The following is a 25,357-nucleotide window of genomic DNA, read 5'->3' as shown; positions in this document are numbered from 1 at the left end:
TTACTAATAGGAGTTTACTATAAACCACCTAATATACCAGAGTCCACAGAAAATCTATTACTAAACGAGATAGACGAGGCGGCAAATCATAATGAGGTGGTTATTATGGGGGACTTCAACTACCCAGATATAGACTGGGAAACTGAAACTTGTATATCTCATAAAGGAAACAGGTTCTTGGCAATAACCAAAGACAATTACCTCTCCCAACTGGTTCAGGACCCGACTAGAGGGACGGCCATACTGGACTTAGTATTAACCAATAGGCCTGACAGAACAACAGACGTGCAGGTTGGGGGACACCTGGGAAATAGTGACCACAAAGTAATAACCTTCCAATTATCATTCAAAAGAGCGTTTCTACAGGGAGGAACAAAAATACCAAACTTCAAAAAAGCTAAATTTAGCCAACTAAGAGAGGCCATAGGCCAAACTAACTGGGACAAAGTCCTCAAAAATAAAAATACAGCCACAAAATGGGATATCTTTAAAAACATCCTAAAATCTCATTGTGAGAGGTACATACCGTATGGTAATAAAAGGTTAAGGAATAAAAAGAAACCAATGTGGATAAATAGAACTGTAACGAAAGCAATAAATGACAAAAAGAAAGCATATAATTCACTGAAACAGGAGGGTAGCACGGAAGCACTGAAAAACTATAAGGAAAAAAATAGAACATGTAAAAAACAAATAAAAGCGGCCAAACTAGAGACCGAGAGATTAATTGCCAAAGAGAGTAAAACTAACCCTAAAATATTCTTCAATTATATAAATGTTAAAAAGTATAAATCTGAAGGTGTCGGCCCTTTAAAGAGTAATGAGGGGGAAGTCGCAGAGAGCGATGAGGAGAAAGCAAAGCTGTTAAATATTTTTTTCTCCAATGTATTCACTGAGGAAAAGAAACTGTCAGATGACATGCAGAATGCAAAAATAAATTCCCCATTAAAAGTGTCCTGTCTGACCCAGGAAGAAGTACATCAGCGACTTAAAAAGATTAAAATAGACAAATCGCCAGGACCGGATGACATACACCCCCGTATCCTAAAGGAATTAAGTAATGTCATAGCCAGACCCTTATTTCTGATATTTGCAGACTCTATACTGACAGGGAATGTCCCACAGGATTGGCGCATGGCATATGTGGTGCCAATATTCAAAAAGGGGCCAAAAACAGACCCTGGAAACTATAGGCCGGTAAGTTTAACATCTGTTGTGGGTAAACTGTTTGAAGGTTTTCTGAGAGATGCTATATTAGAGCATCTCAACAGAAATAAGCAAATAACGCCATATCAGCATGGCTTCGTGAGGGATCGGTCATGTCAGACTAATTTAATCAGTTTCTATGAGGAGGTAAGTTCTAGACTTGACAGCGGCAAATCAATGGATGTCGTATATCTGGACTTCTCCAAAGCATTTGACACTGTACCACATAAAAGGTTAGTATATAAAATGAGAATGCACGGACTGGGAGAAAACGTCTGTATGTGGGTAAGTAACTGGCTCAGTGATAGAAAACAGAGGGTGGTTATTAACGGTACACACTCAGATTGGGTCACTGTCACTAGTGGGGTACCTCAGGGGTCAGTATTGGGCCCTATTCTCTTCAATATATTTATTAGGGAGCATTCACACGAACGTGTTTTTCTTCCGTGTCCGTTCCGCAATTTTGACGGACAATGCATGGACCCATTCATTTCTATGGGTCCGTGAAAATTGCGGTATGCCTTTTATTCTCATCCGTGTGCTGTCCGTTCCGTGTGTCCGTTCCGTGTGTTTTAGAACATGTCCTATACTTGGCCGCAAATCGCAGTCCGTGGCCCCATAGAAAGTCATTGGGTCCGTGAAAAACAGATAGCACACGGAAATGCATCCGTGTGTCATCCGTTTTTAACGGACCCTTGGACTGAAAACATTCTAGGAAACCCCATTTCATTACCCATCCGTTTTTTTTGCGGACCGTGAATAACGGATGACACACGGAAACACCACGTCCGTATTATACGGACTTGCGGAACGGAAAAGGAAAGATAACTGAAGACATACGGAACACACGGATCCGTGATTTACGGACCGCAAAACCAACACGGTCGTGTGAATGCTCCCTTAATGATCTTGTAGAAGGCTTGCATAGTAAAGTATCAATTTTCGCAGATGACACTAAACTGTGTAAAGTAATTTACACTGATGAGGACAGTATACTACTACAGAGGGATCTGGATAGACTGGAGGCTTGGGCAGATAAGTGGCAGATGAGGTTTAACACTGATAAATGTAAAGTTATGCACATGGGAAGGAAAAATGCAAGTCACCCGTACATACTAAATGGTAAAACACTCGGTAACACTGACATGGAAAAGGATCTAGGAATTTTAATAAACAGCAAACTAAGCTGCAAAAACCAGTGTCAGGCAGCTGCTGCCAAGGCCAATAAGATAATGGGTTGCATCAGAAGGGGCATAGATTCCCGTGATAAGAACATAGTCCTACCACTTTACAAATCGCTAGTCAGACCACACATGGAGTACTGTGTACAGTTCTGGGCTCCTGTAAACAAGGCAGACATAGCAGAGCTGGAGAAGGTCCAGAGGAGGGCAACTAAAGTAATAACTGTAATGGGGCAACTACAGTACCCTGAAAGATTATCAAAATTAGAGTTATTCACTTTAGAAAAAAGACGACTGAGGGGAGATCTAATTAATATGTATAAATATATCAAGGGTCAGTACAGAGATCTATCCCATCAGCTATTTATCCCCAGGACTGTGACTGTGACGAGGGGACATCCTCTGCGCCTGGAGGAAAGAAGGTTTGTACACAAACATAGAAAAGGATTCTTTACGGTAAGAGCAGTGAGAATATGGAACTCTCTGCCTGAGGAGGTGGTGATGGTGAGTACAATAAAGGAATTCAAGAGGGGCCTGGATGTATTTCTGGAGCTTAATAATATTACAGGCTATAGCTACTAGAGAGGGGTCTTCCTCTGGATCAACTTGCGGGATAACAGGCCGAACTGGATGGACAAATGTCTTTTTTCGGCCTTATGTACTATGTTACTATGTTACCCGCAACAACCCTAGATATAGGTGCTAAAAAAAGTGAAATTTTGACATTTCATTTCCATTTTCCTTTAATTCTTGTGGGACACCTAAAGGGTTAACAAAGTTTGTAAAATTAGTTTTGAATAGCTTGAGGGGTGTCGTTTCTAAAATGGGTGGTTTCTAATATGTAAGCCTCACAAACTGACTTCATAACTTAACTGGTCCTTAAAAAATTGGGTTTTAGAAATTTTCTTGAAAACTTTTAAGAATTGCTTCTAAACTTCTAAGCCTTCTAAAGGTCCCAAAAAAGAAAATGTAATTTACAAAATGAACCAAACATGAAGTAGACATATGGGGAATGTGAAGTAAAAACTATTTTCTGAGGTATTACTATCTATTTTAACCCCTTCATGCCCAATGACGTACATGTACATCATCGGTCCGGTCTTTAAACATGGCGCCTGATCGCGTGTACTGCGGGCGCCATAGCCGCCTGCTTCTTATAGCAGACACCCGCGGCTCATATCCGCAACCAGCAGTAATGCCGATCGCTAACATTTAACCCCTCAGATGCCGGATACGCAGTCTAGTATCTCTGAACATCAGCGTGCTCATGATCCCTCAGCAGCACAGAGGAGAAGGAAGCATTCTCTCCCTCCCTTCTGTGCCGCGCTGCCAATAAAGAGAGAGGAGCGGAGGAGGGGCAGGCGCACTGCACCACCAATGATAGGAGGACTTTTCATGGGTCCGGACTTTAAGTAGTTGACTACACAGAGCGCCACCCAGGGATCTCCCTGCACTTACTATTATTCCTGGGCACCGCTACGTTCGCCCGTTGTGGCCCCCAATACCATCTCCTGCTCCGTATGCTAATTACTACTATCGGAGCAATGGGGAGGAGACATCAGCTTCTCTCCTGGGCGTTTCTTCTCCCTGGATGTGACGTTCTGAGCTGAGATTGGACAGTGCTACAGCAGGGAGAAGGAACGCCCAGGAGAGAAGCTGATGTCTCCTCCCCATCCCTCCGATAGTAGTAATTAGCATACGGAGCAGGAGACGGAAACTGGGCCACAACGGGCGAACGTAGCGGCGCCCAGGAATAATAGTAAGTGCAGGAAGATCCCTGGGCGCCGCTCTATGTAGCCTGCTAACTTAAAGTCCGGACCCATGAAAGGTCGTCTTTAACTTTTAATACAGGAGGCAGGTGCCGGCAGCAGAATCACATTGTCAGCACCCTGCCTCTGACAGGGAGCTGCGCTGATCTGCTGCCGGCACCCGCCTCCTGTACTAAAGGTTAATTATCTTTGGTGGCGCAGTGCGCCCTCAGCCCCCCCCCCAGTATTAAAATCATTGGCGGCAGTGGCCACAGGGTCCTCCCCCCTCCTCCTCATTGGTGGCAGCTTCAGATCGGAGCCCCAGCAGTGTAATCCTGCTGCCATGGTAATCTCCTGAAGCCCTGGCTGCCATGGTAATCTCCCTGCTGCTGTGTGCACAAAGCCCGGGGCAGCAGGGAGAGTGTGAAGTCCTATTCACCCTAATAGAGCTATATCAGGGTGAATAGGACAAGGGATGAAAAAATCCCAGGTTCTAGCCCCTAAGGGGGAAATGGCTATTAAATAAAAAGTATATAAAAAATACTTATAAGTATATAAAATAATATAAGTATATATAATATATATATAATAATATAAGTATAGTATATATAATAATATAAGTATATAATAATAATATAATATAAGTATATAAAATAAGTATATAAAATAATATAAAAGTATATAAAATGGCTATTAAATAAAAAGTAGACCCTGTCTTTGCTATGGAGCTCATGCCTGTAATAGGGCTCCATAGGAAAGTAGTAAATAATCATAGACTCCAATGCAAATGCATCTATGATAATAGCAATCAGATGATCGACTGTTATAGTTCCCTATGGGAACTATAAAAAAAAGTAAAAAATAAAACTCCCCTTCTTTTCCCAAAATAAAAATAAAAGAACTAAAAAAAAAATTTAAAAAAAAACACACACACATCATGTTTGTCGCGATGTGCGAAAACGCCTATAGTATAAAAATATATTCCCCATATGGCAAACAGCAAAACGGAAAAAAGCGTCAAAATGGCCGATTCGCCGTTTTTGGTCGCTTCATTTTCTACAAAAAAATTAAATAAAAAGTGATCGAAAAGTCATACACACCACAGAATGGTATCAATGACAAGTTCAGCTCAACCTCCAAAAAATGAGCCCCATACAGCTCCGTACATATAATTACAAAAAAGTTATAGGGGTCACAATATGGCGACAAAAAATAAAACTTTTCAACATTTTTTTATCACTATCAAAACGCAAGAAAAACTATACATATAAAAGGTATCGCTGGATTCGTACTGACCTGTAGAATAAAAGTAACTGGTCAGTTTTATCGCACATCAAAAAAAAAAAAAAAACTGTAAAACTGTGGTGGAATTGCTTTTTTTTTTTGCAATTTCACCCCATTTGGAATTTTTTTCCCGCTTCCCACTACATCATATGCAATATTAAATGGTGGCGTTGGAAAGTACAACTTGTCCTGCAAAAAACAAGCCCTCAAGGCAGGGAGCACAAAATGAAAACAAAAAAAACATCAGGGGTGAAAGGGTTAAAAGTATAGAAATTGAAATGACGAGTGTCAGATTTGCAAAAAATGGCGTGGTCCTTAACCCGTTCCCGACTGCCATACGGCTATATAGGTGCTATCTGCACATACCCCGTGCAGATAGCATGTATATAAAAGTTCTGGCAGCTCTTTAATCCAAGCGCTGCAAAGAGCTTGGATTAACCCTGCTTTCACACCTGAGCGTTTCTCAAACGCGCGTTTTTATGCGCGTTCTTTGTAATAGTAAACGCGCGTTTGACGCGCGTTTGTGTGATTGACTGCAGTGTCCTATGGCCACAAACGCGCGTCAAAACGCCCCAAAGAAGCTCAAGTACTTGTGTGAACCATTCCCATAGGGAAGCATTGGTTTTCATGTCTTGAGCGTTTTACAGCGCGTTTGAACGCGCTGTAAAACGCTCAGGTGTGAACTTAGGGTAAAGCTTCTGCCCCTGCACTGCCGCTGTCAGGGACAGTGCAGAGTCCAGTAATGCCGGCAAGGGACCAGAATGGTCCCTTGTTGGCGATCGCTCCAACTGGTTAGTCTATCTTTTTATATCTCTCCGGGCAGTCCACAAAATCTGGATTGGAATCTCATTTTCGCATGATGCGGTTTCAGTGCGTTTCTAATGCGGTTTTAAAATCGCATATGCGTTTTTTGTTGTATTTGAACCGCAACATCTTGGTATACAATCATATGCCAAAACACAATGATAAGACAATATACAATTAATCTACAAAATGTCAAAAAATATTAAAAAAGGAGTAAATATTGCATTAATATTGCATTATAACTAGGTTTGCAGAAAAATAAAAAAGTTATGGGTCTTAGATTTTGGTGATGCAAAAAATAAATAAAAAAAGTTTACTAAAAAGTGATTTTATGATATCAAAGTCGTAGAACAGGAAAAAACCAATACAAATTTGGTGCTGCCATAACCGCATCAAGGTGCTGCCATAACCGCATCAACCCGCAGAATAAAATTATCATATCAACTATACCACATGGAGAACCCCATAAAAAAATAAAAATAAACACTGACAGAAATGCAATTTTTGCTTGCTTCACCTCCTAAAATAAAAAAAATGGAATAAAAAAAACACTCAAAAAGTCATATTGACCCCAATATTGTACCAGTAAAACTTACAGTCCTGTCTTGCAAAAAAAATAAAAAAATCAAGCTCTCACACTCTGATGCAAAAAATAAAAATACAAGTTTAATAAAAAGTGATTTTATGATAAAAAAAAGTGGTAGAACAAATAAAACAATATAAATTTGGTATCACCATAACCGTATCAACCCACGGGTTAAAAGTATCTTATCAAATATACCACATGGAGAACCCCATATAAAAAATAAATAAAAAAAATAAAAAACAATACAATAACAATACAATATTAACCCACTTTACCTCAGAACAAATTTAATAAAAAGCGATGAAAAAAGTCATATGTACCTAAAAATGGTACCATTAAAAACTACAGCCCATCCCACAGGAAATGAGCCGCTACACGGCTTAATAAACCAAAAAATAAAAAAGCTGTGGCCTTAAAATCTATTTCGGCAAGTTTCACATTAGAAAATGCAATTCTGCCGTCTGCTCATACGGCAGTTTACGACCACATGTGAGGTGTTGCTGTATTCAGGAGAAAATGGGTAACAATTTATGGGGTGCATGTTCTCCAGTTATCCTTGTTAAAATGAAAAATTTGAACTTGAGCGACTTTTTCTTGTAAAAAATAAAAATTTTCAACACCCGCTGAGGTAAAAGTGGTCAGTAAACCCCTCAATAAATTCTTTGAGGGGTGTAGTTTCCAAAATGGAGTCACTTTCGGGGGGTTTCTTCTGTAGGGGTGCCTTAATGTGCCTTCAAATATGACACGACACCCAGAAGCCATAACCTCCAAAAACCATATGTTGCTCCTTTCCTTCTAAACCCTGCCGTGTGCCCATACAGCAGTTTACGAACATAAATGGGGTGTTTTTCTAAACTGCAGAATCAGGGTAATAAATACTGAGCTTTGTTTTGCTGTTAAACCTTGCTGTGTTAAAGGAAAAATTTGCACAAAAACTGAAAATTGTACATTTTACCTCCATTTTCATCTAATTCTTGTGGAACACCTAAAGGGTTAACGGTTTGTGAAACCAGTTTTGAGTAATTTGAGGGGCGTAGTTTCTAAAAAGGTAATTTATGGGTGGTTACTATTATGTGGGAACTTCGAAGTGACTTCAGAACTGAGCCGGTCCTTGAAAAAGTCTGTTTTGAAAATTTAAAAAATTGATTCTTAAATTCTGAGCCTTTTAACATCCTAAAAAAAATAATAATAAAAAATGTAATTTTTAAAATGATGCCAACATAAAGTAGACATATAGGGAATCTTAAGTAAAAACGCTAATGAGGTATCACTATATGCCTTTAATGCGTAGAACTAAAAATTTAGAAAATTATTTTTTTGCCCAAATTTTGGATTTTTTAGAATATCGTCCCAAATTTACTCCTAACATGAAGTACGAGTACGATGGATAAATAAAAGCATTCCAAAGTTATTAGCACATAAAATGACATCTCAGATTTGCAAAATTAAGCCTGGTCACAAAGGTGAAAAATGGCCTGGTCCTGAAGCGGTTAATATCAACCACTTGAAATGTATTATTGTCCATATTGCTTCCTTTGCTGTCTGGATTCATTTTTCCATCGCATTATTCACTGCTCGTTTCCATGGTTACCACCACCTTGCAATCCATCAGTGGTGGCCGTGCTTGGACTTGGTGGCCAGGACCGTGGGAGCTCACGTCAGCTGGTACTCATTTAATTTTTTACAAGTACCACTTACTTTTCCAGCCGGTTGGTAAGGCCTCATTCACACGTCAGTGACTGTGAGCCAAAACCAGGAGTGGAGCCTCCGCAGAGATGAGGTCTAAGGGAAAGATCTGCTCCTGTTCTGTGTTTAGGCTCAAAATCACTGATGGAAATCACTGACCAAACACTGACGTGTGAACCTGACCCAACTTTTTGGATGCTTTGCTGCCACCAAGTTCTAAATGAGTTATTTTTTTTTCATGAAATGGTTAAATATCTCACTTTCTACATCTGATATGTGTTCTATGATCTACTGGGAAGAAAATACGGGATTTGTAAATCGCTGCATTCTGCCGTTTTACATTATACACAGCGGATGGACTTTTTTAAAATTGAGGTTGTAAAAGGCTACGTTCACACTCGCGTTTTGTGCGGATCCATCATGGAGGGATCCGTTCAGATAATGCACCCGCATGCATCCGTTCTCAACGGATCCGGTTGTATTAACAGAGCCAAGACGGCTCCGTCATGAACTCCATTGAAAGTCAATGGAGGACGGATACGTTTTCTGTTGTGTCAGAGAAAACGGATCCGTCCCCATTGACTTACATTGTGTGTCAGGACGTATCCGTTTGGATCAGTTTCGTCAGGCGGACATTTTGGTGTCTGCCTCCAGAGTGGAATGGAGACTGATCGGAGGCAAACTGATGCATTCTGAGCGGATCCTTATCCATTCAGAATGCATTAGGGCAAAACTGATCCGTTTTGGGCCACTTGTGAGATCCCTGAGCGGATCTCACAAACGGAAACCAAAACGCGAATGTGAAAAAAGTGTGCTGACCCCTTCATTATGTATCTACTCAGCATGAGACATCCTCACTCCAGGACTCAGGGAGAAGAACCACTCCCATCATCACCACTCCAGGACTCGATCACGTGACTAGCTCACATGTCCCAGAAGCGTAAGCGTACACAAATACAACGCTTCAGGGCTCCGATTATGTGATCAACTGACGCGACCCCGAGAGATGACGTGTATGTGGCACTCAACACAGTATGTTCCTATAATACTCAATAAAAAAGTTACGGCATTTGAAAGGTAGGAAATAAAAATTAAAAAACTAGACAGCGGCTGAGGTAGGAAGGGGTTATGCTGAAGGTAAATGCAGGTGACAGATGGTGGAGGAGGAAATCTCTACTGAATCCAAGTGTCACATGAAGACTACACCGTTCTTCACCGTGTGACCCAACATCAGCGCATCATCATACAACTCCCAATGCGGAGCACAGCCTCCCGGTGAACTACACGCCTAAGGCACAGCCACCAACTTATCTGGCCACTGCCTGAAGAGCACTTCCATTACCCAAGAGGATGTGAAGGACTTTCTGGTCTCAGGGACACACAGGCAGGTTACAGACATGGTCCCCCCAGATCCTCAGGATGCAAAGATGAAGCCCCCCCCCCCCCCCCAAAGGCAGAGGTGAGACATGTCGCCCCCAATAGCTCAGGTGATACAGATGTCGGCCCCCCATAGCTCAGGTGACACAGATGTCGGCCCCCCATAGCTCAGGTGACACAGATGTCGGCCCCCCATAGCTCAGGTGACACAGATGTCGGCTCCCCCATAGCTCAGGTGACAAAGATGTCGGCCCCCCATAGCTCAGGTGACACAGATGTCGGCCCCCCATAGCTCAGGTGACACAGATGTCGGCCCCCCATAGCTCAGGTGACACAGATGTCGCCCCCCCATAGCTCAGGTGACACAGATGTCTGCCCCCCACCATAGCTCAGGTGACACAGATGTCGGACCCCCACCATAGCTCAGGTGACACAGATGTCGGACCCCCACCATAGCTCAGGTGACACAGATGTCGGACCCCCACCATAGCTCAGGTGACACAGATGTCGGACCCCCACCATAGCTCAGGTGACACAGATGTCGGACCCCCACCATAGCTCAGGTGACACAGATGTCGGACCCCCACCATAGCTCAGGTGACACAGATGTCGGACCCCCACCATAGCTCAGGTGACACAGATGTCGGACCCCCACCATAGCTCAGGTGACACAGATGTCGGACCCCCACCATAGCTCAGGTGACACAGATGTCGGACCCCCACCATAGCTCAGGTGACACAGATGTCGGACCCCCACCATAGCTCAGGTGACACAGATGTCGGACCCCCACCATAGCTCAGGTGACACAGATGTCGGACCCCCACCATAGCTCAGGTGACACAGATGTCGGACCCCCATAGCTCAGGTGACATAGATGTCTGCCCCCACCATAGCTCAGGTGACACAGATGTGAGCCCCCCCATAGCTCAGGTGACACAGATGTCTGCCCCCACCATAGCTCTGGTGACACAGATGTCGAACCCCCATAGCTCAGGTGACACAGATGTCGGACCCCCATAGCTCAGGTGACACAGATGTCTGCCCCCCACCATAGCTCAGGTGACACAGATGTCTGCCCCCCACCATAGCTCAGGTGACACAGATGTCTGCCCCCCACCATAGCTCAGGTGACACAGATGTCGGACCCCCACCATAGCTCAGGTGACATAGATGTCTGCCCCCCACCATAGCTCAGGTGACACAGATGTCTGCCCCCCACCATAGCTCAGGTGACACAGATGTCTGCCCCCACCATAGCTCAGGTGACACAGATGTCGGACCCCCACCATAGCTCAGGTGACACAGATGTCGGACCCCCACCATAGCTCAGGTGACACAGATGTCGGACCCCCACCATAGCTCAGGTGACACAGATGTCGGACCCCCACCATAGCTCAGGTGACACAGATGTCGGACCCCCACCATAGCTCAGGTGACACAGATGTCGGACCCCCACCATAGCTCAGGTGACACAGATGTCGGACCCCCATAGCTCAGGTGACATAGATGTCTGCCCCCACCATAGCTCAGGTGACACAGATGTGAGCCCCCCCATAGCTCAGGTGACACAGATGTCTGCCCCCACCATAGCTCAGGTGACACAGATGTCGAACCCCCATAGCTCAGGTGACACAGATGTCGGACCCCCATAGCTCAGGTGACACAGATGTCACCCCCCCCCCCACCCCCCACCATAGCTCAGGTGACACAGATGTCTGCCCCCCACCATAGCTCAGGTGACACAGATGTCGGACCCCCATAGCTCAGGTGACACAGAAGTTAGTCCCTCCCACAGCTCACTTTACGTTCTTGCTGACAACTCTCTACTTTTCCTGTGGCGCCCCCGGCCCCCACACAGGTGACAGAGCTGACGGCCTCCCTCATGACTGTCCATGTCAGGTCCCAGCTGTCCCGGGCACTCACCTTGTTAGTAGGGATAGAGCGGAGCCGCTTGAAGATGGCGGCAATGTCCTGCTTGTGAGGCTCACTCATGATTCCTCCGCTGACTACACACCGAACAGCCGGCGCCGTACACAGCTAGGGCCACGTCAACGGCTAAACTACATGCACGGATTGGACCTCCTAACGTCACTCGGTCACGTGACAGTCTCTTGTCACGTGCGCTCATGCTGATTGTAGATCGGGTTATGGATGGCTGCTCATCACTCAGAGAGTGTCTGTCAGTGCTGCAGGTACATGTGTGGGGAACTGTATGCAGGGAGATTGTAAGCAAAGGTGGGGGCCCTGTAATATTGTGTGCGGGGGGAAGGTGTAAGATTGTATGGAGGGGAGGGGGGGGGGGGTGTAAGATTGTATGGAGGGGGGGGGGGGGGCAGGTAATATTGTATAGAGGGGGAAGGTGTAAGATTGTATGGGAGGGGGAAGGTGTAAGATTGTATGGGAGGGGGGAAGGTGTAAGATTGTATGGGAGGGGGGAAGGTGTAAGATTGTATGGGAGGGGGGAAGGTGTAAGATTGTATGGGAGGGGGGAAGGTGTCAGATTGTATGGGGGAGGGGGAAGGTGTAAGATTGTATGGGAGGGGGAAGGTGTCAGATTGTATGGGGGGGGAAGGTGTCAGATTGTATGGGAGGGGGGAAGGTGTCAGATTGTATGGGAGGGGGAAGGTGTAAGATTGTATGGGAGGGGGAAGGTGTAAGATTGTATGGGAGGGGGAAGGTGTCAGATTGTATGGGAGGGGGAAGGTGTCAGATTGTATGGGAGGGGGAAGGTGTCAGATTGTATGGGAGGGGGAAGGTGTCAGATTGTATGGGAGGGGGAAGGTGTCAGATTGTATGGGAGGGGGAAGGTGTCAGATTGTATGGGAGGGGGAAGGTGTCAGATTGTATGGGAGGGGGAAGGTGTCAGATTGTATGGGAGGGGGAAGGTGTCAGATTGTATGGGAGGGGGAAGGTGTCAGATTGTATGGAGGGGGGGCAGGTAATATTGTATCGAGAAAGAGTGTCTGTATGTAGGCCATGTAAGAGTTAATGTTGGGGGGAGGGGTCGTATGGGATTGTATACTGAGACTCATTTGCATATTAATAAAATACTTGATTTCTCTGCATCGGATCAGAATGTAGGTCCTGTGTGGATCGGTGTGACGTGCCTGCAGTGCTGTGAATTTACTATGGGTAAGGCCACATGCACACAAACGTTGTGTGTTTTGCGGTACGCAAATTGCGGATCCGCAAAACACGGATGGCGTCCGTGTGCTTTCCACAATTTGCAGAACGGCACGGACAGCCATTAATATGACTGCCTGTTTTTGTCCGCAAAACGGACAAGAATAGGACAGGTTAAGTTTTTGGGGCGGACCACGGAACGGAGTAACGGATGCAGACAGCACACAGAGTGATGTCCTCATCTTTTGCTGCCCCATTAAAGTGAATTAAAGCTGCAAAAACTGCGCCTCGGATGCGGAACAAAGCAACGTTCGTGTGTATGAGGCATAAAGCCTCCTGCATACGAACTTGTGCTGCCCGTTGCAGTATTGCGGACAGCGTTTGCGGATCCGCAATATACTGGCGCCGTTCTGTGGGCATTCTGTATCACAGATGTGGACCCATTCACTTTAATGGGTCCGCGGAATGGAACCCCATGGCTTCCGTGGGGTTTCGTCCCGTGCTGCCATTCCGCAAAAAGATAGAACATGTCCTATCTTTTGCGGAACGAGCGGATCGCAGACCCATTAAAGTGAATGGGTCCGCGATCCGCTGCAGCTGCTCCATGGTCGGTGTTTTATTGTAACAATGCCTAAAACAGACAAGAATAGGACATGTTCTATTGTGGTTTTTTTTTTGCGGGACTATGGAATGGTTATACTGATGCAGACAGCATGCGGTGTGCTGGACACATTTTTTGTGGACCTATTGAAATGAATGGGTCCGCATCCTATCCGCAAAAACAAAACGGAATGGACATGGAAACAAACAATGTTCGTGTGCAGGTAGCCTAAGGCTACATTCACACTGCTGTGCCCATGTGGCAGACTGTACAAGAAGACCACATTGTATGTAACATACCGGCTACTATCAGTACGGGGAGACCACATTGTATGTAACATACCGGCTGCTGTCTGTACAGGGAGAACACAATGTATGTAACATACCGGCTGCTGTCTGTACGGGGAGAACACAATGTATGTAACATACCGGCTGCTATCTGTACAGGGAGAACACAATGTATGTAATATACCGGCTGCTATCAGTACGGGGAGAGCACAATGTATGTAACATACCGGCTGCTATCTGTACGGGGAGAACACAATGTATGTAACATACCGGCTGCTATCAGTACGAGGAGAACACAATGTATGTAACCTACCGGCTGCTGTCTGTACAGGGAGAACACATTGTATGTAATATACCGGCTGCTGTCTGTACGGGGAGAACACAATGTATGTAACATACCGGCTGCCGTCTGTACGAGGAGAACACAATGTATGTAACATACCGGCTGCTATCAGTACGGGGAGAACACAATGTATGTAACATACCGGCTGCTGTCTGTACTGGGAGAACACAATGTATGTAACATACCGGCTGCTGTCTGTACGAGGAGAACACAATGTATGTAACATACCGGCTGCTGTCTGTACGGGGAGAACACAATGTATGTAACATACCGGCTGCTATCTGTACGGGGAGAACACAATGTATGTAACATACCGGCTGCTGTCTGTACGGGGAGAACACAATGTATGTAACATACCGGCTGCTGTCTGTACGGGGAGAACACAATGTATGTAACATACCGGCTGCTGTCTGTACTGGGAGAACACAATGTATGTAACATACCGGCTGCCGTCTGTACGGGGAGAACACAATGTATGTAACATACCGGCTGCTGTCTGTACGGGGAGGACACATTCTATGTAACATACCGGCTGCTGTCTGTACGGGGAGAACACAATGTATGTAACATACCGGCTGCCATCTGTACGGGGAGAACACAATGTATGTAACATACCGGCTGCTATCTGTACAGGGAGAACACAATGTATGTAATATACCGGCTGCTATCAGTACGGGGAGAGCACAATGTATGTAACATACCGGCTGCTATCTGTACGGGGAGAACACAATGTATGTAACATACCGGCTGCTATCAGTACGAGGAGAACACAATGTATGTAACCTACCGGCTGCTGTCTGTACAGGGAGAACACATTGTATGTAATATACCGGCTGCTGTCTGTACGGGGAGAACACAATGTATGTAACATACCGGCTGCTGTCTGTACAGGGAGAACACATTGTATGTAACATACCGGCTGCTGTCTGTACGGGGAGAACACAATGTATGTAACATACCGGCTGCTGTCTGTACGGGGAGAACACAATGTATGTAACATACCGGCTGCTGTCTGTACGGGGAGAACACTATGTATGTAACATACCGGCTGCTATCAGTACGGGGAGAACACAATGTATGTAACATACCGGCTGCTATCTGTACAGGGAGAACACAATGTATGTAACATACCGGCTGCTGTCTGTACGGGGAGAACACAATGTATGTAACATACCGGCTGCCATCTGTACAGGGAGAACACAATGTATGTAACATACCGGCTGCTGTCTGTACGAGGAGAACACAATGTATGTAACATACCGGCTGCTGTCAGTACGGGGAGGACACAATGTATGTAACATACCGGCTGCTGTCTGTACGGGGAGAACACAATGTATGTAACATACCGGCTGCTGTCTGTACGAGGAGAACACAATGTATGTAACATACCGGCTGCTGTCTGTACGGGGAGAACACAATGTATGTAACATACCGGCTGCTATCTGTACGAGGAGAACACAATGTATGTAACATACCGGCTGCCGTCTGTACGAGGAGAACACAATGTATGTAACATACCGGCTGCTGTCTGTACGGGGAGAACACAATGTATGTAACATACCGGCTGCTATCAGTACGGGGAGAACACAATGTATGTAACATACCGGCTGCTGTCTGTACTGGGAGAACACAATGTATGTAACATACCGGCTGCTGTCTGTACGAGGAGAACACAATGTATGTAACATACCGGCTGCTGTCTGTACGGGGAGAACACAATGTATGTAACATACCGGCTGCTATCAGTACGGGGAGAACACAATGTATGTAACATACCGGCTGCTGTCTGTACGGGGAGAACACAATGTATGTAACATACCGGCTGCTGTCTGTACGGGGAGAACACAATGTATGTAACATACCGGCTGCTGTCTGTACTGGGAGAACACAATGTATGTAACATACCGGCTGCCGTCTGTACGGGGAGAACACAATGTATGTAACATACCGGCTGCTGTCTGTACGGGGAGGACACATTCTATGTAACATACCGGCTGCTGTCTGTACGGGGAGAACACAATGTATGTAACATACCGGCTGCCATCTGTACGGGGAGAACACAATGTATGTAACATACCGGCTGCTGTCTGTACGGGGAGAACACAATGTATGTAACATACCGGCTGCTGTCTGTACGGGGAGAACACAATGTATGTAACATACCGGCTGCCATCTGTACGAGGAGAACACAATGTATGTAACATACCGGCTGCCATCTGTACGGGGAGAACACAATGTATGTAACCTACCGGCTGCTGTCTGTACGGGGAGAACACAATGTATGTAACATGTTTTACTGAATACAGTATGTTCTCTGTGCCTGATATGTATTTCTATATATTTTCTACTGTACAAGTCTAATTGAAAGTTGCTGGTTTTACTGCTTTTAATAAAAACTTATTGTTGAAGGAAAAAAAATGTTTTCTATATATATTTTTTCATTTCTCTATTTTTGTAAATTTGTTTTTTTTAAGTAACTGTTGGCATTCTTCTGATTTGCTAGTAGCTTGTAGCTGTGCATAGAGATAGGCATAGATGTTTACAATGGCCTAACAGACACACACATTACACCGCCCTGCTGTCCTGTCCTAGTGAGGAGCAATAGGACTCCCTGCATTGTACAATGCTTTAACCCCTTCCCGAACGCCCAACGTAAACATACGTTGGTGGGTGGGTATTTAAAATAAGCGTACTTTCACACTAACGTTATTCTTTTCCGGCATTGAGTTCCGCCCTAGGGGCTCAATACCGAAAAATAACTGATCAGTTTTATCCTAATGCATTCTGAATGGAGAGCAATCCGTTCAGGATGTCTTCAGTTCAGTCTTTCTGCCTTTTCTGGCTGGAGATAATGCTGCGGTTTTATCTCCGTCCACAATTCCAGAACACTTGGCGGATCCGGCATTTTTTCCCATTGAAATGCATTAATGCCGAATCCGGCCCTGAGTGTTCCGGCAAAACGGATCCGTTTTTGTGGTCTGCGCATGCTCAGACCGCAAAAAATGTGAAAAAAATAAATGCTAGATTCGTTTTCCTAGACACCAGAGAGACGGATCCGGCATTTAAATGCATTTGACCCTTTTGATGCGTTTGATCCTGATCCGTTTGATAAATGCCATCAGTTTGCATATTTTTTGACGGAACTGCCTCCAGGAATCCTCTGCCGCAAGTGTGAAAGTACCCTAAGGCTACTTTCACACTCGCGTTTTGGGCGGATCCGTCATGGATCTGCAAAAACTGATCCGTTACAATAATACAACCGCATGCATCCGCCATTAACGTCATCAAATCCCCATACATATAGTGAGTTTCCTAATCACCTACAGTGTAGAGTAAAACAAAAATGACAAATTACATTATAGATCAATTGGGCTGAAATCATATAAGTAGCTTCATTGCGGTAAGTATCTATTTCATCCCAAGTAAAGTCCGATTCACTGAGTTAGATGGGGTTAGGCGAGGTATCAATTAACTACGGATTCAATGCATGCAAAATAGTTCCTTATATATGGCAAAAATAGGGCGTTGCCCCAAGATGGAGTAATGCTGGTAGTGCAAAGATAATGTATAATAATCGGGTGCTCAAATGATGGTTAGATGGTTGGTCCCAATACGTATATTCAAATATAATCGGTATAGTTATATCTCTTATACCCCAATTAGTTTGGTTTTACCGTATTGTTGGCTTCTGCATTGGTGGTCATTGGTAGGTGCGTTTGTGTTCCACTCTCCGTCAGAGATGTATATTACCTTATCTTGCGGTCTGTGGATCTCCTGGTAATCCAGTTCACTGCTGCAGCCATTTGTGGCGAAAGCGTTTAGTGGCCTATGTCAGTGCAGAAAGAAAAATATATTCTCAGTTCACGTTGGCGGTTATATATATATATATATATATATATATATATATATATATTACCACAAATAGTGCAGCACAGTCAGAAGTTGTGCACTGGTTGCAAGATTCCTCAGAGAGGCAGGCTTCTCCTCCAGGATATATATTCAGCAAATGAAGAGGCAGCACTTCCAGTTTTTGGTGATAGGGTGACGACCCCAAACTTTATTCCCAGCAACGTTTCAGCCTTCTCAATGAGGCCTTTGTCAAGCTACAACAGTGCTCAACTGTGGGGTCTATATACCCACAATTCATTACAAATTCAATGCAATCAGTGAAACCACATGTTAACAATAAAATCACATGACCATCAGACATCACATTATCACATGACTTTCTGTGTACATTCAATATATATATCAAAAAGATAAAACTATCATAAAAACTGTATGACATCAATCAATAGTGTGGATCATACATCCTAGGCATTATTCAATTTATACAAAGTGGTCTGATGTACTGTGTTCTTATCCCTTGTATCCAACATCCAATCAAACATATGTGAACATAAAAGTGCTCTGTACACTAAGGGTTAAAATCACCAGTTCATAATACAGCTGTATCTTATTACACTTTAAAAACTCATGGGTCAGCCAAGTGCGCCTGCTTCAGCGTGTCCCCATCTGCCAAGCGCATGCATCGCGCAATGCGTCCCTCGTCCACCTCCCCACGTAGCCGCGTCATCACGCACGTACCCTGGACTGCAGCGTCGCCCAGTGGAACGCATCGCGAGTACAGCGGCAATGGGGGGAGGGAATGAGTAGACACACGCCCGGACCGCATCACCAAGGCGTCAAGGGGGCGTGTAAGTGGCCATGGTAACGCAGTATAGTACAATATAAAGAAGAGGCAACAAAGTAGCCACACAGCGCACAATTTTCAGACCGACCTCTATCCAGATGTGTAAATGTACCCAGGAGTAGCGACCACCAAGGCATCGGTATAAAACCGAAGTAGTGTCGCCCCCTAGGTCCATAACCACATCCTCGACAATGATGTATGTGCAGTTACAATGGGAGGGACCCTTCCCATCTCCATGCACTAATAGCTTGATATACGTAAAAGTGCCATCTGGCATATAGGTTCCAGGCCAGAATTAGCATCTAATATCATCTCAATGTAAATTGGTGCAGGTCAGAAATCCATAGCATGCAGTGTGTGGCTCGTCATTAATGCCCCTCCTTCACATCAGCCAATGGTCACCGTCACGCACGCGCACCGGGGTGGTCCATATACGGTATAGTCCAACCATAAGACAAGGGATCATTAAATTTTCCATGCTTCTATCTGTGAATACACAAGAGAGTATATAAATAAACTTATACTACAATAAATTCAAAGTAGCACTGTATATCCTCCCCACTTGACTAAACAAGTATTATCACCTCCACGTCTGATGAGCAAATAACACATTATCTATCCACATAATTCCCATCTGCATTCCGCATTAAGACCTTCAGGCCTAAGTGTGCCTAACTTGTGTATCCACATAATCTCACGTTGTTTCAGCTTCTTCTCCCTGTTACCTCCCCTTTTAAGTGGGGGGATATGGTCTATCACCCTAAACTTAAAGGGACACTGACAGCCCCAATTAGCATATTTAGGTATATATACGTGAGTACAGGTCTTATAAAGTCTATTAAAATGATCTAAGTATCCCCCTGTCCACCTTATAAGTACCAAAATATAAAGTTATATAACCTGCTTGTCCGGTCACCAATCTGCCCAAGGGGCGGCGTTTCATCACAAAATGCGCCCAGCCAGCCGCTCCCAACTGCCGTTCTGAAGCCCCGCCCAGCTCATCAATATTCACTTAGCTGGGCGGCGGCTACAACTCTCCTGTCACCTCTGCTGCGGAGGATAAGTTCATCCAAGTCACCAGCCCCAGAAATCGCAGGTTAACAGCAACTCAGATTTTCATAGTCATGGAAATAAAGAAAACTCTTTGAATGAGAAGGTGTGTCCAAACTTTTGGTCTGTACTGTATGTCGACAAATTTCTCCAAAAAAACGTCCAACTGCTTCCTTTCCTACCTGAAAGACACTGCCCACCTCATTAATCTCTTAGATTTATTGCAATGGCACAGGGAATACATGTGGGTTACTTTATATGTTACCTCCCTATACAGCAATATTCAACACGAGCTGGGTCTTTTGGCCATAAAACATTTTCACGGAACAGATTTCGCTATGCCAGATTCTAAAAAATAATTCATTTTGAGAGCAATCGAATTCATATTACATCACAACTACTTTACTTTTAACAAGGTGTTCTACATTCAAAACAAGGGGACCGCAATGGATACTAAATTCGCCCTCTCCTATGCTAATCTTTTCATGGGGTTCTTCAAAAAACAATATGGCTTACTCTCCCATCCAAACATAACGTTTTTTCGCCGTTGTATTGACGATATCTTCTTCAAAAAAGTAGATGCAAATGGTTATTTAGATTACACCAGCTGTCATCTTTCTAAGTGGAAGAGAAACATTCCCTTTAGTCAGATGAAAAGAATAAGAAGAAACTGCTCTGACAACCACACCATGAAGCAACAACTTCACACTCTTTGGGACTGTTTTAAAGAAAAAGGATATCCCAAAACACTTGTCAATGAGTCTATAAAGAGAACTATGAAATTAGACCAAAAAGAGGCACTGAGACCAAAATCAACAGAAACAGTTTGCCAAAGAGACCCCCAGTTTAATCTCATTACTAGATATAACATAAAACATACAGTGATTAGGCAGATATTAACTAAACACTGGGGGATACTTTTAAAAGACCCCATCCTGAATATTACCTCTTTCCCCGTCCATAACCTTGAGAAGGGCACAAACCCTAAAAAACATTATCGCACCTTCTTGCCCCAAGGTCAGAAGAGATAAACTCTCCTCCCTAAAAGTTGACAACCAAAACAAAAAAGGGCTTTCAAATGCAAAGTAAAAGATGTAAATGTTGTGACATGATTACCCACAACAAAAAAGATGTAAGCATCCCCACCTCTGACGAGAAATTCGTTCTCAAACATGCAATGAACTGTGGGACGAAAAATTTAATCTATCTCCTACAGTGCCCATGTAAGCTGCAATATGTAGGTAGGACTACCCAAACCCTCAGAGGGAGGATGAATGTACACCGTTCAAATATCAACCGCAAAACACTAATGCATAGTGTTCCTAGACATTTTTTAGAATATCGCAAAAGTCACCCCTCACCGTCACTCCTTTTGGAATAGGTTCCACACTCCTACCAACAGCTATCCAGAAAAGAGATGTACTGGATATATCGACTGAATACTCAGGATAGGTCAGCAATATCAGATCTATGACGCGGTCTTCCCTACACATATAGCCACTAGTGGCAGCCATCCCCTATATCCTCTTAGTCAAATCAATTGGCACCCTGCAGTTATTCCTTGACCCCTTTGGAGGCCCATCCAGGAGGGTCTTTGATTAACACTCTTTTTTATAATTTATCCTTACCCCTAACTCCAGATTCTGTCATTGTGCCACTTGGTGGTCTTCTGATGCTGCTGCTGCCGCCACCTTCAGACTCTGTCATTGTGCCACTCGTTGGCCTCCTCATACTGCTGCCACCTCCAGACTCTGTCATTGTGCCACTCGGTGGCCTCCTCATACTGCTGCCACTTCCAGACTCTGTCATTGTGCCACTCGGTGGCCTCCTCATACTGCTGCCAACTCCAGACTCTGTCATTGTGCCACTCGGTGGCTTCCTCATACTGCTGCCAACTCCAGACTCTGTCATTGTGCCACTCGGTGGCCTCCTGATACTGCTGTGCAGTGATTCTAAGAGCGTCGCCTGTCATCTGCATGTCATACGGACTCACAGTATTATTTCACTACCAAGGCAGACTCCTATGCGTGTTACTGCAAGGCATAGTATTCTACCCCACTATAAAGGCTCTCTGCAGCCAGGAAATAGAAGTTTTTAACTAAATTTGTCGCAAATAAATTCAGATAAAATCGAATTTTGGGCAAAAAATTTGGCAAACAGGCAAATCGAATTTTTGAAACATTCGCTCATCTCTAGTAACCACCATTTGAGATCTTGACCTGTGGATGCTCTTAATTTGACCTGGGCTCCCAAGTTGTGATGATTGTAATGCCAGACTTGTAACATGTCTTGTTGGAGATCTCTCATATGAATTCTTGCCCAGGTAACAGCATCTATCACTGCAGTTAGGTGACCAAGAGTCTTCATCACCCTGTGGACTTAAGGTATTGGAGAAGAGATTAGAGCTTTTACTTCTTTCTTTAGAGAATTGATCTTCGGTAGAGGTAAGTAAAGGGTAATGGCACATGTATCTATCTGGAATTATCACGACCGGCGTGCTGATCACATACGTGACGCAAAGGGAGGGAAAAGGGAAGGCCCTGTCCAAGGGAGAGGGAAAGGTGGTGACCCCTAACTCACCTTGAGGCCGGCACCTGACTGCCCTGACGTCCCTAGACGGGTTTCTCACCCGTACGCCAATCACGTGCCTAAACCCTGGCTTTCCCTAAGATGAGCCCTAAGTAGTGAATAGGGCAGTGGGGACACTAGTCCTCACCACTAACACTAAAGGAAAACACCAATGAGAGGATAGACAATACAGACAAAACATATAATCCCAGGTGGGCGACAACAGCGGACAACAAAAGCCCAACAGGGATCCGGAGGGTAACGCTCTGGAACGACAACCAGGAATCACAGCTACACAACACAGCTCCAGTGGGTCAGTATAGAAGTCCAGGCAGGAAACTCTATATCTGGCAACCAGAAAAGTGGGAGGGAGAATATAAGGAGGTTGGGAGTGACAGATAAGAAACAGCTGAGGAGAAGAAGCTACGGATCCCTGAGTGAGACAAAAAGGATTGCAAGGCAAATATAGAAAGCTACCATTAAGAAACAGCGGGATCTTTAGACATAGAGTGCGCAGCCACCTGCTGGGACTTCCTGACCCCGGGTATAATGGAGTCAGACGTGGCTCTTGACACCCTCGTGACAGGAATCCCAGAAAAAGCTTGGAAGTGGTAGGGTAGATGTCTGATTTTTTCCAGTTGATCAGGAACCCTAGAGTGAAGAAGGTTGGTGACCGTAAGATAGTGCTTTGAACTGGAAATGTCCTATTTTGCCATTCTTGAGAATAGTCACTCTCAGGAATTTTCTTGAAGACTGTCTTAGGGCTCATGCACACGAACCATGGGCATAGGGATCACTATAGCGGCAGTCCTACTGGCCGGAAGTGGAAGAGGCGGCGCGTACAGCGATGCTGCGTGCTGCTGGGCCAGGCAGCGCTGCTGGAGTGTGGGCGCGCAGGCGTTCAAGTGGCTGTGAGGTGAGGGCTGGCTGACTCTGGGACTGGTAAAATTTACTCTGGAGTCCTGGACCATTATATCTAGGGAGGAGGGGGGAGCAGGACCCTGAAGGTCTGGACCAGTACATTTAAGGAGAAGGGGGGAGCTGGACCCTGGAGGTCTGGACCAGTACATTTAAGGAGAAGGGGGGAGCAGGACCTGGAGGTATGGTCTGGACCATTATATAGGGGGGAACAGGACACTGGATCATTATATCTGGGGAGGAGGGGGAGCAGGACCCTTGAGGTCTGGACCATTATATTTAGGGGAGAGCAGGACCCCGGAGGTCTGGACCAATTTATTGAGGGGGGAGCCGCAGGATGTCCAAGGTCTGGACCATTAAATTGAGGGGGGGAGCAGGACACTTGATGTCTGGACCATTATATCTGGGGACTGGCGGTGGGAGATTTAGGATGAGTGTGGGGGTGGGAGGTCTAGGAGGGGTGTGGGGATGTTGGGGTGGGAGGTACTGGAGGGGTGTTTGGGTCTGAGCTCTGGAAGGGGTGGGAGGTCTGAGAGGTATGTGGGGGTGGGAGATCCGGGAGGCGGGGCCCATAATTTTTTTTTGCTATGGGGCCCAGTCATTTCTAGCTACGCCCCTGACACGAACATTTATTTTTCCCATTTACGGGCCGTTTTTTGCGTTCCGTTATTCGGTCTGTATGCGGAACCATTCATTTCAACGGGTCTGCAAAAAAAAAAAAGTACTCCCTAAGCATTCCGTTTCTGTTCCTCTCAAAGATAGAACATGTCCCAAGTCAATGGGTCTGCAAAAAATACGGAATGCATTCGGAACACATCCGTATGTCATCCGTTTTTTGAGGATTCGTGATTTAGAAATGCTAGGCCCAGCCCACTGATGCCATGTGTTTGGTGTTTACAAATATTACCAGAACACATGTCCAAGTGCTGAAACAGACCCCAGCATGTCTGCCTTGCATGATAACAAGCAACATGGATGTGGAGAAGCTCATCTCGCTGATACAAGAGCGTCCCGAGCTATGGGACACCAGAAAGGATGCATATTATGACTGCATTACCAAGGAGCGAGCATGGGACGATGTGACTCGGGATATGTTGGCCAGAGAGTGGGAGAAGGCCAATGCCTCCAAACGCCACAAATTAGGTAAGTCAACACATGCGGATGTGTTGTCTTTTACAAATATGTAGTATTTTTATGTGCTAACTGAGATGTAGTGGTGTATATATTTGCGAAGCAGGGAAATGAGGGCATGTCTTTTTGAAGGTGCACCATGAGGATGTTTAATACAACAATTAATTTCAAAGTCAACGTCCACAGCACTATATATTGTTTCATGACATCAGCCATGGCCACCGGTGGCTCTCCTGCTGTAGTGAAACTACAAATGTCACCATGCCCTGCTGTAGGCTGCTATATTTCTTATGTGTGGACATGCTTTCAGTTGTAGTTATTATACAGCTGTCGACCTTCATATTGTTTATCCATGTATTTTAACCTGTTGGGGACACATGACGTACCAGTACGTCATAATGCCCTGGTACTTAAGGACACATGACGTACCGGTATGTCATGTGTATTTACGATCACCGCCACGCGGTGATCGGAACAGAGTGCCTGCTGAAATCATTCAGCAGGCACTCTGTGATAATGCCGAGGGGGGTCCTGTGACCCCCCTGTATCGGTGATTGCTGCAAACCGCAGGTCAATTCAGACCTGCGATTTGCAGCGTTTACGGGCCATTTCGGCAGGGATCAGCGGTGCCATCGCGTCCCCGTGCTGCTGTAATGGGGACCCGATGGCATGGAAGGCAGTGCAATGCCTTTCTTAGGCATCGGGGCTGCCTTCCATTGAAGAGCCTGTGAGATCCAGCCCCCTGGATCTCACAGACAGGTAGCTGTATG

General features: G+C 45.1%; 1 protein-coding gene across 2 annotated transcripts in view; it reads right to left on the bottom strand.

The window, feature by feature from the left end:
* ARFGAP3 (ADP ribosylation factor GTPase activating protein 3) overlaps positions 1–11,951 on the bottom strand; it is a 94,733-nt gene extending 82,782 nt beyond the window's left edge. For both annotated transcript variants that reach the window (XM_044281418.1, XM_044281420.1), the window contains exon 1: positions 11,797–11,951. In XM_044281418.1, the coding sequence (XP_044137353.1) occupies positions 11,797–11,865 (69 nt within the window). In that variant the 5' untranslated portion in view covers positions 11,866–11,951. The remainder of the gene's footprint in view (positions 1–11,796) is intronic.
* Between the last annotated feature and the right edge of the window lie 13,406 nt (positions 11,952–25,357).

The sequence above is a fragment of the Bufo gargarizans genome, chromosome 2 (genome assembly GCF_014858855.1).
Source record: "Bufo gargarizans isolate SCDJY-AF-19 chromosome 2, ASM1485885v1, whole genome shotgun sequence".
Taxonomy (NCBI): Eukaryota; Metazoa; Chordata; class Amphibia; order Anura; family Bufonidae; genus Bufo; species Bufo gargarizans.
The sequence above is the reverse complement of the archived record's forward strand: the minus strand, read 5'-3'. Positions and strand labels throughout refer to the sequence as shown.